Below are 13,133 nucleotides of genomic sequence, written 5' to 3' on the forward strand. Positions count from 1 at the left end.
TTGTTGTCAAAGGAAAAACACTAACTGGACCTCTAGTACCATACCAATTTAATTTAACAAAGATAGAATATCCTGGGATTGTGACACAAGAAAGCAATCGAACAAGGGGCATCGCTCTATCCAATGAATACATACGTCGTCATGAATTGCATGCGACGAAGCAAGGACGTGTAGCACAATTCTTTGGTACACAAATGGGTGGCAAGTAAAACTGAAGCAAATTCATAACCGTTGTTGGTTATTAGTTGGTTATCAGTTGCATATACACGTGACCAGGTAGCCCACGGGATCTCCACTTTTAAATAAGGCCGCACACTGGGACCCCTCCTCCCCATCCTCACTGTAGCTCTACACACGACACTACTGCACGCGAAACGCCTATATACCACCGCAATGAGTTCATCACATATTGGCAAGTACCTGAAAACAGTCTTCGCAAAAATAGTAGACAATTTCCTCTTGACAGTCGCAGTGCCATTCGCCACTGCAGCTGTCATCGTGGCAGCAACAACAAGCAGGTCTGATGAGTTCACCACTCTGCTTCATTCAGTCAGCAACACGGACGTGCTCTCAATTGGGCTCCTCTTGGGCACAGCAGCGGTCGTAGCCATCATGCGGCGCCCACGGGCGGTGTATCTCATCGACTACGCTTGCTTCCGTCCCCCACATACCAACCGTGTTCCTGCCGCAGCCTTTGTGGAGCATGTCCAACATGTCAGCCAGTTAACTGAACGCAGCAAACGTTTCTTGACACGTCTTTACGAGCGTTCAGGCCTTGGTGAGGAAACATGCGTGCCTCTAGTGGGGCACTACATTGACCCGGCCAAGTACAGCAAGTTTGAGGACGGCCGTGAGGAGGCACAGATGGCTGTCTTCTCGGCCATTGATGAACTGTTCTCCAAGACAAGAATTGCACCTCAAGCCATCGATATTCTCGTCACAAATTGCAGCGAGTTCAATCCTACGCCAACTTTCTCTGACATGGTTATAAACCGGTACAAAATGCGTAGCGACATCCACCATGTCCACCTGTCCAGCATGGGTTGCAGCGCAGGGCTAATCTCAGTAGAGCTTGTGAAAAACCTGCTGCAAGCTGCGCCATTTGGTGCAAATGCTTTAGTTGTTTCGACGGAGACACTCAGTGGCAATCCCTACCTGGGAAACGAGCGACCTATGCTGCTTCCGTATTGCCTGTTTCGCATGGGCGGAGCTGCAGTGCTGCTGTCAACTTCCCCAACCATGGCCAGATTCCGCCTTAGGTGTATCATGCGCACACTCACCGCCGCAAGTGACCAGTCATACCAATGCATCTACAAGGAAGAAGATGACAAGGGATTTACTGGTGTTAATCTCTCCACTGACCTGGTGGCCGTCGCTGCGAGAACTGTGAAAGCCAACATCACGTCCATTGCGCCTCTTGTGCTCCCGCCCTCTGAAAAGCTTTTGTTCGCAGCATCCTTCGCCGCACGGAAACTGCTCAATGGGCGGGTCAAGCTATATATCCCTGACTTCCTCTCTGTGTTCCAGCACTTGTGCATTCATGCAGGCGGGCGTGCAGTAATTGATGGTGTCCAACGTAACTTCGGCCTGTCGGACGAGAAGGTTGAGCCATCAAGGATGACGCTACATCGATTTGGTAACACATCTAGCAGCTCACTTTGGTATGAACTGGCGTATGTGGAGGCTAAGGGCCGCATGTACAAGGGCAATCAAGTGTGGATGATTGGGTTTGGCTCTGGGTTTAAGTGCAACAGTGCAGTATGGGAGTGCATTCGACCTGTCCACGATGCACATGGACCATGGGCTAACTGCATCGATCGTTATCCAGTGCATATTCCCTGATACGCACCAAGCATACCAAAATAAATAAATGGTGGATATGCAACAGCTAACATGCTGTTCCATCCACACTTAGCAGACATGATGGACATGCACGTAACAGCGCTATACCTTGAGATTACAAAGTTACCATAATGATGTAATGCATAAAAAGGTTTGTTACTAACAACAAACCTGCTGTAAACCGGGAATTTAGGCCTAGCAAAACTTTTGCGACCAATAACTTGTCTGTATCAATATGTTGCTCATGCGGATATGTGAAAATTAACAACAGTGACTGGATTGGTTGCCTGATTTTCGAATTTTAAATATTTCTCAACTTAAAGTTTTAAACTATTACCAGACAAATTATAAAGTACTCTAGCTGAGACACTACTACAGTACCCATTTTTAGGTTGGTGGAAGAGCAATATTAAGGGCTGCCAAGCCACCTAATATACCTCTGGTTCAGGGTCTGTGTTAATCATACTTTCTAGAGGCAGTACTATATATCTGCCTCTGTTAATAAATTGTTTATTTAAGAGTAAAGTCCATCACCGGTCCCTAAACTTGTACTGTTGTGTCATTACGGTCTCTAAACTCGCAAATCGACCATTTACGTCTTCAAACTTGTTCGTCTATGTCATTCCGGTCCTAAACTTGTTCAGTTGTGTCATCCCGGTCCCGAAACTTAGAAATCACCCAAAATTGTATAATTATGTCATCCCATCGCTAAACTTGGTTTTGAGTCTCATCTGGGTCAAAACAAAGCAATCTAAAAACTCTATATTAAAAAATAATTTATAACTTTTTCATATAAACTCGAATGAAGATAAAATTTATATCAAAATTGTAGCCCTCAATATGATCTACAACTTTATAGTTGAAAAGTTATTTATTTGAAGTCATTGTCACAAAATGAAATTTCAAATTTCAAAATCCATAAACTTAAAAAATATTTTGGGGCTCTAAATTATTTTAATTTAAAAACTTTTCAACTATAAAGTTGTAGATCATGTTGCTGCCTACAATTTTAATATAAAGTTTATCCTCATTTGAGTTCATATGAAAAAGTTATGAGTTATTTTTAATATAGAGTTTTTAGATTGACCCTGTTTTGATCCAGATGAGACTTAAAAATAAATTAGGGACTGGAATCACATAATTGAACAAGTTTGAGGACCTATATGAGAAATTTCCATGTTTAGAGACCAGGATAACATAACTGAACAAAGATACCAGCCACCTGAAGCAAGGACGACCTTTGGAGGCTATGGTGCGAAGGTCCCGAGCAAAATTAGGAGCAGACACGCCAGGTCTTATACTCTTATTACAGGAGGAAGCCGCCACAACAGGCTCAGGGGGGATGCGCGTCCTAGGACCTTCGCACGTTCCAGGACCTTCGAGTATCCCAGAACCTTTATGCAGCCAGAAGCCGAAGGCCCCGCGGTGCTTGGCATCTCGGATGCTCTCAATTGGACTTTACCCTTGTGTCTTGGAGTGCACAAAAATAGCTTTCTGTTTCACATTCAAGTACCAGGGCGAAGTACAAGGCTTTGGCTAATGCAACAACCGAGATCACGTGGGTTCCGAAGCTAGCTGTTGATAGAGTTACATGTGTTACATCCTCCTGTTGCTCGACTCTAGTGTGACAATGTGGGCGCCAAGTATTTGTCATACAACCCTGTGTTCCATGCGAGGTCCAAGCATATAGAGATTGACTTTCGCTTTATCCATGAGAGGGTAGATGCGAAGTTGCTAGATATATGGTACATTCGTATGGGTGATCAGTTGGCTGACGGATTCACGAAGCCTCTAGCTGCACCTAAGATGAAAGAATTTAGATTCAATCTCAACCTTACAAGTGGCTAAGATTGCGGGGAATGTTAGACAATAGGATATTGTGTAAACGTGCAAGGCTCAAGGTTGTTGAGCTGGCACTGTTAGTTGGAGGAGACGCATGCAGTGCTGCGTACATGAAGGGTAGAAGGGTAGATAGGTATGTATTATGTTGTAACAAAAACTTCACCTATATATGCTATATAGGGGGCTATTCCCTATCTATATATATACATGCACAGAGAGCCCTGCCGGGTTATCGCATTCACCTCAAATCTATTCTACTTACAAAGTGGATCACAATACTTGAGACTCTGGCATTACATGGGTTAAATTCCCCCTAAGTGTGTGCATAGGTATTACCGAGACTACCACCAAACAATTTGATTATTTCTGCTTATGATGTCGGTCGCTTAAGAACTTAGAAACTAGAAAAATCAAGAATCGAGAATAAAAAAAATCATGGTATGATAACAATTGAGTCTGGTATATGGGGAAACACAAGCAGAGCCCCTTAGAAGGTCTTTTATTGGTTTGTTTAGATGGATTATAAAAAATACAAAATTGTGAAATATAAAAGAAAATCACATAGCTATGAAAGAAGTACGTTCCAAGGATAAAAAGAAAAGAAATAGAAAAAGAAAACAGAATGAAAGGAGAATAAAACAGAAAATGAAACAAACATAAAGGAGGGACATGGATTGTGATTGGGGCACTCGACATTACCACACAGGCTATGCGTGGCATTCCCGCCCATGCGTGTAGGTGACAAAGTGACAACATATAGTTTCCAATTAGGGAAAGAATTTTTAGCATGTTGTCTCTCTGCTTTATCACGATCATTCCTGCATAAATATTTTGCTTTTAAGGGCACATGCTCTTGCTGCTATGAGCTACATGTTTCTCACTGAACACGAATCTCAATGCAAAATATAGGGCTCACAGCAGCATAGCATGTGCCCTTGGAGATAAAGTTTATTTCTCCATATTCTTCGGCACTTTCCATAAATAATACTACTAAGAGCAACTCTAATAGCTTTGCTATTCTTATTATGGAGGCCTTTTAAAACTTTTATAGTAGAAAAATAGACTCCAACAGATGTGCTATTTGGTTTTGTAAAATAAAAAGTTTGCTATCCCTTGATTTTTGTTGGCCATATATAGCCAACCACTGGCACTAGCTATCTGATAGCAAGGCTGTTGTGAACATCTTCTTTTTTAAGAAGTTATCTATTTTACAAAATAGCTAAACATTAGAATTTTACTACTAATTTTAGCCAAGTTCTTGGAGATGCTCTAACAGTTTGCAACTTAACTGATTGATAGTGACACTACGCGATTTAATAATGACCATCTATCAATTTATCTACCTCCAACCTTAATTTCAATAATGCATGCACGTGAATTGCGCACAGTGAACTGCGGGCAGTACTATGGAACAACGACACAGTTAATGCTAGCACACTACTACCAGTCTATCAACATGACAACGACAAGTTTTCCAAAACAAAAAGCATGACAAGGAAAATAAACAGTACAGAAAATAATCCTTAAGTATATATGGTTGGCAAGTGTAAGAGCAAATTCAGTGTTGGTGTCCACTTTGATAAACAGTCACATCTGTTTTGCCGATTTAAACTCTCTCGTACTCGGCCCAGTCCTCTCCATTCTCACCACCGTCACATTGCTCCACCTACAAGCTGCAGATGAGTCCATCCATTCATATGTGCTTCAATATCGTCTACGAGAAGATTGTAGACAATTTCCTCCTGATAGTCGCTGTGCCACTCACCATTGCCGCAGCTACTATTGCGATGGCAAGACTAGAGCCTAACGAATCCGCAGATCCAATTCAAACCTTCAGTCATTCACAGATCTTGTCAATTTTGTTGTTCTTGGCTACCGCGGTGATCGTATATTACATGCAGCGCCCACGCATGGTGTACCTCGTCGACTATGCTTGCTTCCGCGCCACATATAACTACCGTGTTCCCTCTGCTGCTTTTGTTGAGCATGTCCGCCAAGTCAGCCATTTCAGTGAGCGCAGCGTCCGTTTCTTGACACGCCTACTCGAGCGATCAGGCCTTGGAGAGGAGACATGCCTTCCCCCAGTGGGCCAGTACATTGAACCCTACAATTACTGCACGTTGGAGGTTGCTCGCGAGGAAGCTCAGCTCGTCGTCTTCTCAGCCATTGACGATCTATTTGCCAAAACGAGCATTGCCCCTCACACCATTGACATTCTCGTCGTAAACTGCAGCGGATTTAGTCCAACACCAGGTTTCCCCGACATGATCATCAACAAGTACAAGATGCGTAGTGACATCCGCAACGTCCATCTATCTGGAATGGGGTGCAGCGCGGGTTTAGCCTCCGTAGATCTCGCCAAGAACCTTCTGCAAGCCATGCCTCCAGGGGCACGGGCGTTGGTCGTATCAACTGAAACTCTCACGCCCAACTACTATTTTGGGAACGAGAGAGCTATGCTGCTTCCATATTGCTTGTTCCGGATGGGCGGAGCTGCCGTGCTACTTTCAACATCACCCGAAAAGGCCCGTTTCAGACTCAAGTTTGTCGTTCGGACACACACTGCAGCAGACGACAAATCATACCAGTGCATCTATCAGAAAGAGGATGACAAGGGAAACAAAGGGGTAGATCTCTCCATTGATCTCATGACCGTTGCTGCTAGGACGCTCAAAGCCAACATCACCACCATTGCGCCGCTCGTCCTTCCGGCCTCCGAGAAACTCTTGTTTGCAATTTCCTTCGTATCTACGAAGCTTCTCAAAATGGGGACCAAGTTGTACGTGCCTAACTTCCTCACTGCGTTCGAGCATATTTGCATCCATGCAGGTGGGCGTGCAGTGATTGATGAGATCCAGCGCAGCCTAGGCCTGTCAGACAAGCATGTTGAGTCCTCCAGGATGACACTGCATCGATTCGGCAACATATCTAGCAGCTGCTTATGGTATGAATTGGCATACATCGAGGCCAAGCACAACATGCAAAAGAGTGATCGAGTATGGATGATTGGATTTGGTTCTGGATTCAAGTGCAACAGTGCAGTATGGGAGTGCATCGTTCCAACCCATAGTGAAGATGGGCCATGGGCTACGTGCATCCATCGTTATCCAGTACATGATCCTTAATTATTAAGATCCACAAAACCTGTTGTACTAATTAATAAGTATGGATAATTAAATGATCCTCTTTCTATCAATCCCCCTGCAACATAATCAAGACTTCCCCTCTTTCTCCTCTTTCTATTTTTTTCAAAGCTCTGCTTTTGCACTTGATGATTATACCAAATCCGTCAGTACCTATTTGGTATCCAGCATATTTCCACTAGTTATTTAGGTGGAGATGAGGAAACTTATGTTAGTGGTCTTGGTTTGGTGGTGCACCAAAGCTTCAAAAAGAAAATATATGGTTGTTTCTCTTCCCCTATAATATATTTGTCTCATATCAAAATTATTGAACAAGCCAAGAAAGGATGATTACACAAGATGCAATGCGAACATTTTGAATTTATGACTTATTTTAGTTGTTGTTTTTCTTTGGTACATCCGACCCTTTGATGACTTTTTATATGTTTTGTTTTTGGGATATGTGCTAGTACTTTGTAATAGTTTAGTCTCATGTATGTTTATTAGAAGATGTCTGAAGCTGAAAACCTCAACCAAAATTGTTCATTTTATGAAGTTGTGAAAATGTGGAACGGACTTCTCCATTGCGTTCCACTCATCGAGACGGCCAAAAAACATATATAGAACGTCTAATTTGGAGTCCGGATGAAGGAGTTATGCCCTTGAGAAGATGCTCCGTTGTCGGAAGTTGACCCAAGTCAGGAGTTCTGACCCACGTCGTGTGTTCTGACAAACGTCGAAAGTTCCGATCCAAGTCGGTAGTTCTGTCCGAGTCAGGAGTTCTGATCTACGTCGAGAGTTCCAACAAACATCGAGAGTTCCGACCCGAGACAAGAGTTCTGGCCCACGTTAGGAGTTCTGGCCCGAGTTAGGACTTCTGGCACACTTAATGGAAAGGCCTGTTCGGATCTAGTCTTCTGCATTCTAATCCGAACTGTTTCAAACTCGTAGAAAACTTACAAAATAAGACATGAAGAGGTTTCCTACTAGGATAAGACCACCCCCTCTATATATATAAGAGGATCTTGGCCGATTGAGTTAAAAAAACAAAACACATCTACTCTTTGCCCTAATTCTCCTATCTCAACCCTTCCTGCTGTTTAGCAAGTTTCGCTACAAGATTTGTTGACATCTTAGGTGGCTTTGCTGGTTCTAAGAGATCCTCCACGTGCTCCTTCCTGACAGATCATTTCGGGAGCAATTCGGAAGCCGTTTTAGCCAAGATCGAGCTCTACATCAGCCTATCGATCTCTAGATCGATCTGGCCGGTTAAGCTGCACTCTTGATGTGTTGCAGGTTGATCTACAACCTCATTGGGCATCCAAGGCCTTGTTGGTGTGTTGACTTAGATTCATCTCAGCGTCAACATATTTTTTTGATGACTCCGCTAGGGAATGCAAGACGAAAGATCAAGTTCACCTCGAACGACATGGAAAACAACGGTGAGGACACTGGTGAGAAGGACGACCACACGGACGTCCCTCATGGTGCCAAGTGCCAACATCAATCACCCCATGAACATGGATGAGCTCCCTGATGAGTTGAAGCAAAAAGTGGAGGCAAGTTCAATGCCGTTCTAAAGGCTATTTGTAACACCCTAAAAATTGTTTTCTTGGAAATAGAACTAAAATGATTTAAATTTGTATTTTTTGTGCTCATGAAACATAGGAAACTAATATTTTTCATTAAATTAAAAATTATCATAGGAGTTAGCAATGTGTTTGAGCATGCATGCCTTTGCATTTTATTTATTGTGATGGGTGTTTTTGAACACAAAATTCAAAAAGTTATAGAAAAGTGACCGCGAGAATCACCCTCATAGAATTTGGAAGAGTGTTCTATAGAAAAGTTGTAGACAATTTTCTAAGCTTTCCAACGGTATAAGCTGGAACTTACTCGGATAAGTAGAACCTGAGATATGATATTTACACTTGGATGTTTCTCACTACACCACAACACCAATATAGCGTCAGACAACTTACGGTAAAAGTGTATATTTACCAATGGGAACGCTGACGGTAAAAGTATGTGACAAACCAACTGTCGGTAACTATAACTTTAACGATTAACAGTGTGTCGGTATACCTATTTATAATTTGCGTTGGACGGTTTGTCGGTGTTTCAAGCAATAGGGCAATTAGTTATCCGAGGCCCAGTCCACTGTAGCATCTCAAAAATTTCCCTCAGCCGCCACTGGTCTCTCTTTCCCTCCTTGCTTCCCGCGTTGGGGACGCTGCCGTCTCCACCAAAATTCCAATCCAGAGTGCCGTCTCTCAAATTGGCCCCCAAATCCCATCCTCAACTCAGCTCCTTCCTTCCACGAGCAGGGATCCAAACCCTATCCTCAACTCAGCTCCTTCCTTCCACGAGCAGGGATCCAAACCCTTGTTCAAGTCACCGCTGCCGCTTGCCTCCCTGCTCGTGCATCAAGCCACCGCCGCCGCTTGCCTCAAGCCGCCGCCCAACCCAGGGCAGATTGCTGCCCGGCCGCCCAACCACTTCCTTCCACGAGCTGGGATCTAGACCCTCAGGCAGTCTCCTCCACAAGCCCTAGCCACTCCCCTCCATGGCCAAGCTCCTCAGCCAGTCTCCTGCTCTGAAGGCGTGAAGGGGAACAGCAGGGAGTCCAGGGCGCAGGCGGCCCACAACCTCTCCATGGCTGCACGACCAAGGCGCAGGGCACCCAGACCTGCTAGGCCTGCCGCCGGCTCCAGGACGCCACCTACAGATTCAGACCATCCCCTCCCTCGATTCTTCACTGCACAGCAACAGTATGTCCTTTTTTGCTTCATTTGGTTTGAGTTCGCATCTTGTTAAAAATATATTTCAGATGCTTGCATGACATTTGTGGCTAGCAGAGTTGATGCATCTATGTAGCATCTTGGCCCTGGTAGCAGGGCTGGCAGTTGAATTGTGTATGGTCTTGATGCTTGGTAAGTGTACCTGTTCGTCAGAGTTCAGATTGAACTGTTTTGTGTTTCTGAGATGCAACTGGTTTGTACCAGGAGGGGGCCAGCAAGATGTCCCTGGCAATTGTTTTAGAGCAATGGTTATTGTCGATGAATTTATTGCCCTGCAGATATGTTGTTCTGTGTGTGACCTGCATTGGGTTGAATGTAGGAGTGAGGACCACAGATTTTCCTTGAAATTCAGTGGTTACATTTTCTACAGAGAACAAATCATGCTCCTTCCCTTCCAGCAAATAAATGGAATTAGTCTGATTAGATTTGCCTTGTTTTGCTTGGAGACGTTTGTGTTCTCTATTTTCATGGTATTAGCTAAATTGTTTATGTTATCTCTTGGTACTGTTGCACAAAGGGTACATGGGTGTATGTACTGGTGACCATGTACAATGATTTGTATGTGTTATTTTTCATAAATAGTAAGGAACAGGAGAATGCAGGGGGAGTTTACGGTATTTCTAGCTATGTTGCATATTCAACTCTTTGCTTAGATAATGGAGGAGTAAACAAAAACTTTTCCATCCTATCTTCTGATGATTCAACTCTTTGTGTTTTCTCATTTCTGATTTAAGTAAGCTCTTTTTTGATCAAAATTGTTTGAAGTAAGCTTACTGTATATGTTCAGTTTGATGGCCATATAGGAAGAAACTACTCTATATTTATTAAGCAAACACTACAACGCTAGGACTGTTGGCCTGTTGTCTCCATTTCTTGATAATTTGTATCTGATGCATACTACCTTTGCAGGAGCAGAACCTGTAGCTGCAAGCAGTTTAAACTTTTTTTGAAGAACTACAATATTCATAGTTGCTGGGTGTCGGAGCTTTGTGCAACGATATGATCTTGTTTCTTGAGTTCTAATCACTTTGTCACATTGCTTTTTTAAAGCTTGTGTTGTGTGGTTGTATTCTCTCTGAAAAGATTTAATCTGAGCGCAGTCTGACCTTCCTGTAAAGGCGTATGGATAAAACTTGGATCAATAATGAGCCTAGGTACATCACAACTACTTTACAAATGTTAAAAGTGTTGTGTAGTGAACATGACATTTTACATAATACATTCCATGTAGGCACACAAAGAAATATTTACAAGGGGTGAACGGTTTCCTGGCTTTTGCATTTAGAAATTCAGCAGTAGGCGACAAGATATTATGTCCTTGCAGAAAATGTGTTAACTCATTTTGGAGAGAGGCTAGTGATGTACGTGAGCACCTAATATGTGATGGGTTTATACGAGGGTACACAACATGGAACTTACATGGAGAAGAAAGTACATCTTATGAGAATCATGGAAATAATGTTGATGTTGATCTTATGGGAGAGTCAACTGAAGAAGATGATATATCTGAATTGCTTAGAGATCTAGCATGTGGTTTAGATGATAGAGGGGATTTTGAAAACAACAGTTCTGTTCAACCTAGTGATGAGCTACTTGCCCTTTAGAGGTTGGTAGAAGCCAATAGTCAAGAGTTGTACCCTACTTGCAAGAAGTATACAAAACTGCGCTTCCTAATTAGGGTACTTCACATCAAACTCCTTGGAGGATGGACCGATAGAAGTTTTGACCTTCTACTTGATCTGTTAAATGATGCATTACCTAAGGGTTCTGCACTGCCTAGAAACTTCTATGAAGCTAAGAAATTGATCAAATCCATAGGACTTGGTTACATTAGCATTCATGCTTGTGAAAATGACTGCATGCTCTATCGGAAGGAGCAGGAAAAATCTGAGTCATGTCCAAAATGTAAGGTTTCTAGGTGGAAATCAGTTAGGAAGAGTATAGATGGAAAACATGTATATAAGGTCCCCAAGAAACTTCTTCGCTACTTTCCAATAAAGAAAAGTCTCCAAAGATTGTTTCTATCTTCTAAAACAGCAAGTCTAACAAGATGGCATGATGAGGAAAGAACAAGAGATGGTGTTCTTAGGCATCCTACAGATTCTCCTCTATGGAAAGACTTTGATGTAAATCATCCAGAGTTTGCTGCGGATAGCCACAATATCTGACTTGCATTTGCCACCGATGGTTTTAATCCATATAGGTCCCAAAATATTAGCTATAGCATTTGGCCTGGCATATGTATTCCCTATAATTTTCCACCTTCAATGTGCATGAAGCAAACAAATTTCATCCTTTCTCTATTGATTCCTGGGCGGCATGCTCCTGGTAGTGATATGGATATTTATTTTGAGCCACTTGTTGATGACTTGAAAGACATGTTTGAAAATGGAGTCAGAACTTATGATGCTTCAAAGCGTGAGCACTTCCAATAGCGTGCAGCAATATTGTGGACAATTACTAATTTTCCTGGTCTAGGCTATGCATCTGGACGTGTAACATCTGGTAAAGCAGCATGTCCACATTGCCACTCCTATACATGTTCACTTAGACTAGGTAATGGCAGCAAGACATGTTATATGGGTCATCGTAGGTTTCTGCCCGAGAATCATCCATTTAGGCTTGATGACCGTAAATTTGGTTCAACTGAACTTAGGACAACACCTACTCCTCTTTGTGGGGAAGAAATTTTGGAGTGTACTAAAGATATTGTTACAGTTTTTAGAAAGGATCCATCTAGAAAAAACCAGCAACCAAGAGACCCAAGGCAGGGGAGCCAGTCATTTTCAAAAGGAGATCTATTTGGTTCAAACTTCCATATTGGAAAGATTTGATGTTGCGGCATAATTTTGATGTCATGCATATAGGGAAAAATGTGTATGAGAACTTTGTCAATACATTCCTGGGTACTGATGGGAAATCTAAGGATAATCTGAATTCTCGCTTAGACCTTCAAGCTCTAGGTATTAGAAATGATCTCCACCCTGTTGAACTTGAAGACCAATTGTATTTACCGCCTGCACCATATTCAATGAGTCCTGATGAGAAAAAGTTATTTTGTCAAGTGCTAAAAGGGTTAAAGTTTCCTGCTGGTTATGCATCTGATATACGACCCAATGTTCATGTCAATGAGAGAAAGGTGATTGGTCTTAAGAGTCATGAGTGCCACATTGTTCTACAACATTTACTACCACTTGCTATGAGGAAAATATTACCAGAAGTAGTTAGTGCTGCAGTTATTCGTGTTAGTCATTTCTTCAAGAAAATTTGTGCACCGGCTTTCCGGACAAGTGATATGGATAGTCTTGAGGCTGATATTGCTGAAACTATATTCCTTCCTTCATTTTTTGACATCATGGTACACTTGATGGTTCACCTTCTGGCCCAAGCAAGAATAGCTGGTCCAGTACATTTTCGTAGCATGTGGCCTGTTGAGAGGTAGGCATAGTTCAACTTAAGAGAACAAATAAATACCTACTGTTTTAATACCATTATGAGCTAATTATATATGTGTATAGGTTTTTGA

General features: G+C 42.5%; 2 protein-coding genes across 2 annotated transcripts; both read left to right on the forward strand.

Moving 5' to 3' along the window:
- On the forward strand, positions 348 to 2,078 carry LOC8065761 (3-ketoacyl-CoA synthase 6). Its single transcript, XM_002436777.2, has one exon. The coding sequence runs from the start codon at positions 394 to 396 to the stop codon at positions 1,840 to 1,842; it is 1,449 nt and encodes a 482-aa protein (XP_002436822.1). The 5' UTR covers positions 348 to 393; the 3' UTR covers positions 1,843 to 2,078.
- LOC8061529 (3-ketoacyl-CoA synthase 5) lies at positions 5,321 to 6,880 on the forward strand. The gene has a single exon (XM_002436778.2). The coding sequence runs from the start codon at positions 5,364 to 5,366 to the stop codon at positions 6,807 to 6,809; it is 1,446 nt and encodes a 481-aa protein (XP_002436823.2). The 5' UTR covers positions 5,321 to 5,363; the 3' UTR covers positions 6,810 to 6,880.

This window comes from Sorghum bicolor, chromosome 10 (genome assembly GCF_000003195.3).
Source record: "Sorghum bicolor cultivar BTx623 chromosome 10, Sorghum_bicolor_NCBIv3, whole genome shotgun sequence".
NCBI classification, from domain to species: domain Eukaryota; kingdom Viridiplantae; phylum Streptophyta; class Magnoliopsida; order Poales; family Poaceae; genus Sorghum; species Sorghum bicolor.

What these genes read in the sequence shown, in the direction of transcription:
- LOC8065761 (XM_002436777.2), top strand. Translation starts at nt 394, where the DNA reads ATGAGTTCATCACATATTGGCAAGTACCTGAAAACAGTCTTCGCAAAA.
- LOC8061529 (XM_002436778.2), top strand. Translation starts at nt 5,364, where the DNA reads ATGAGTCCATCCATTCATATGTGCTTCAATATCGTCTACGAGAAGATT.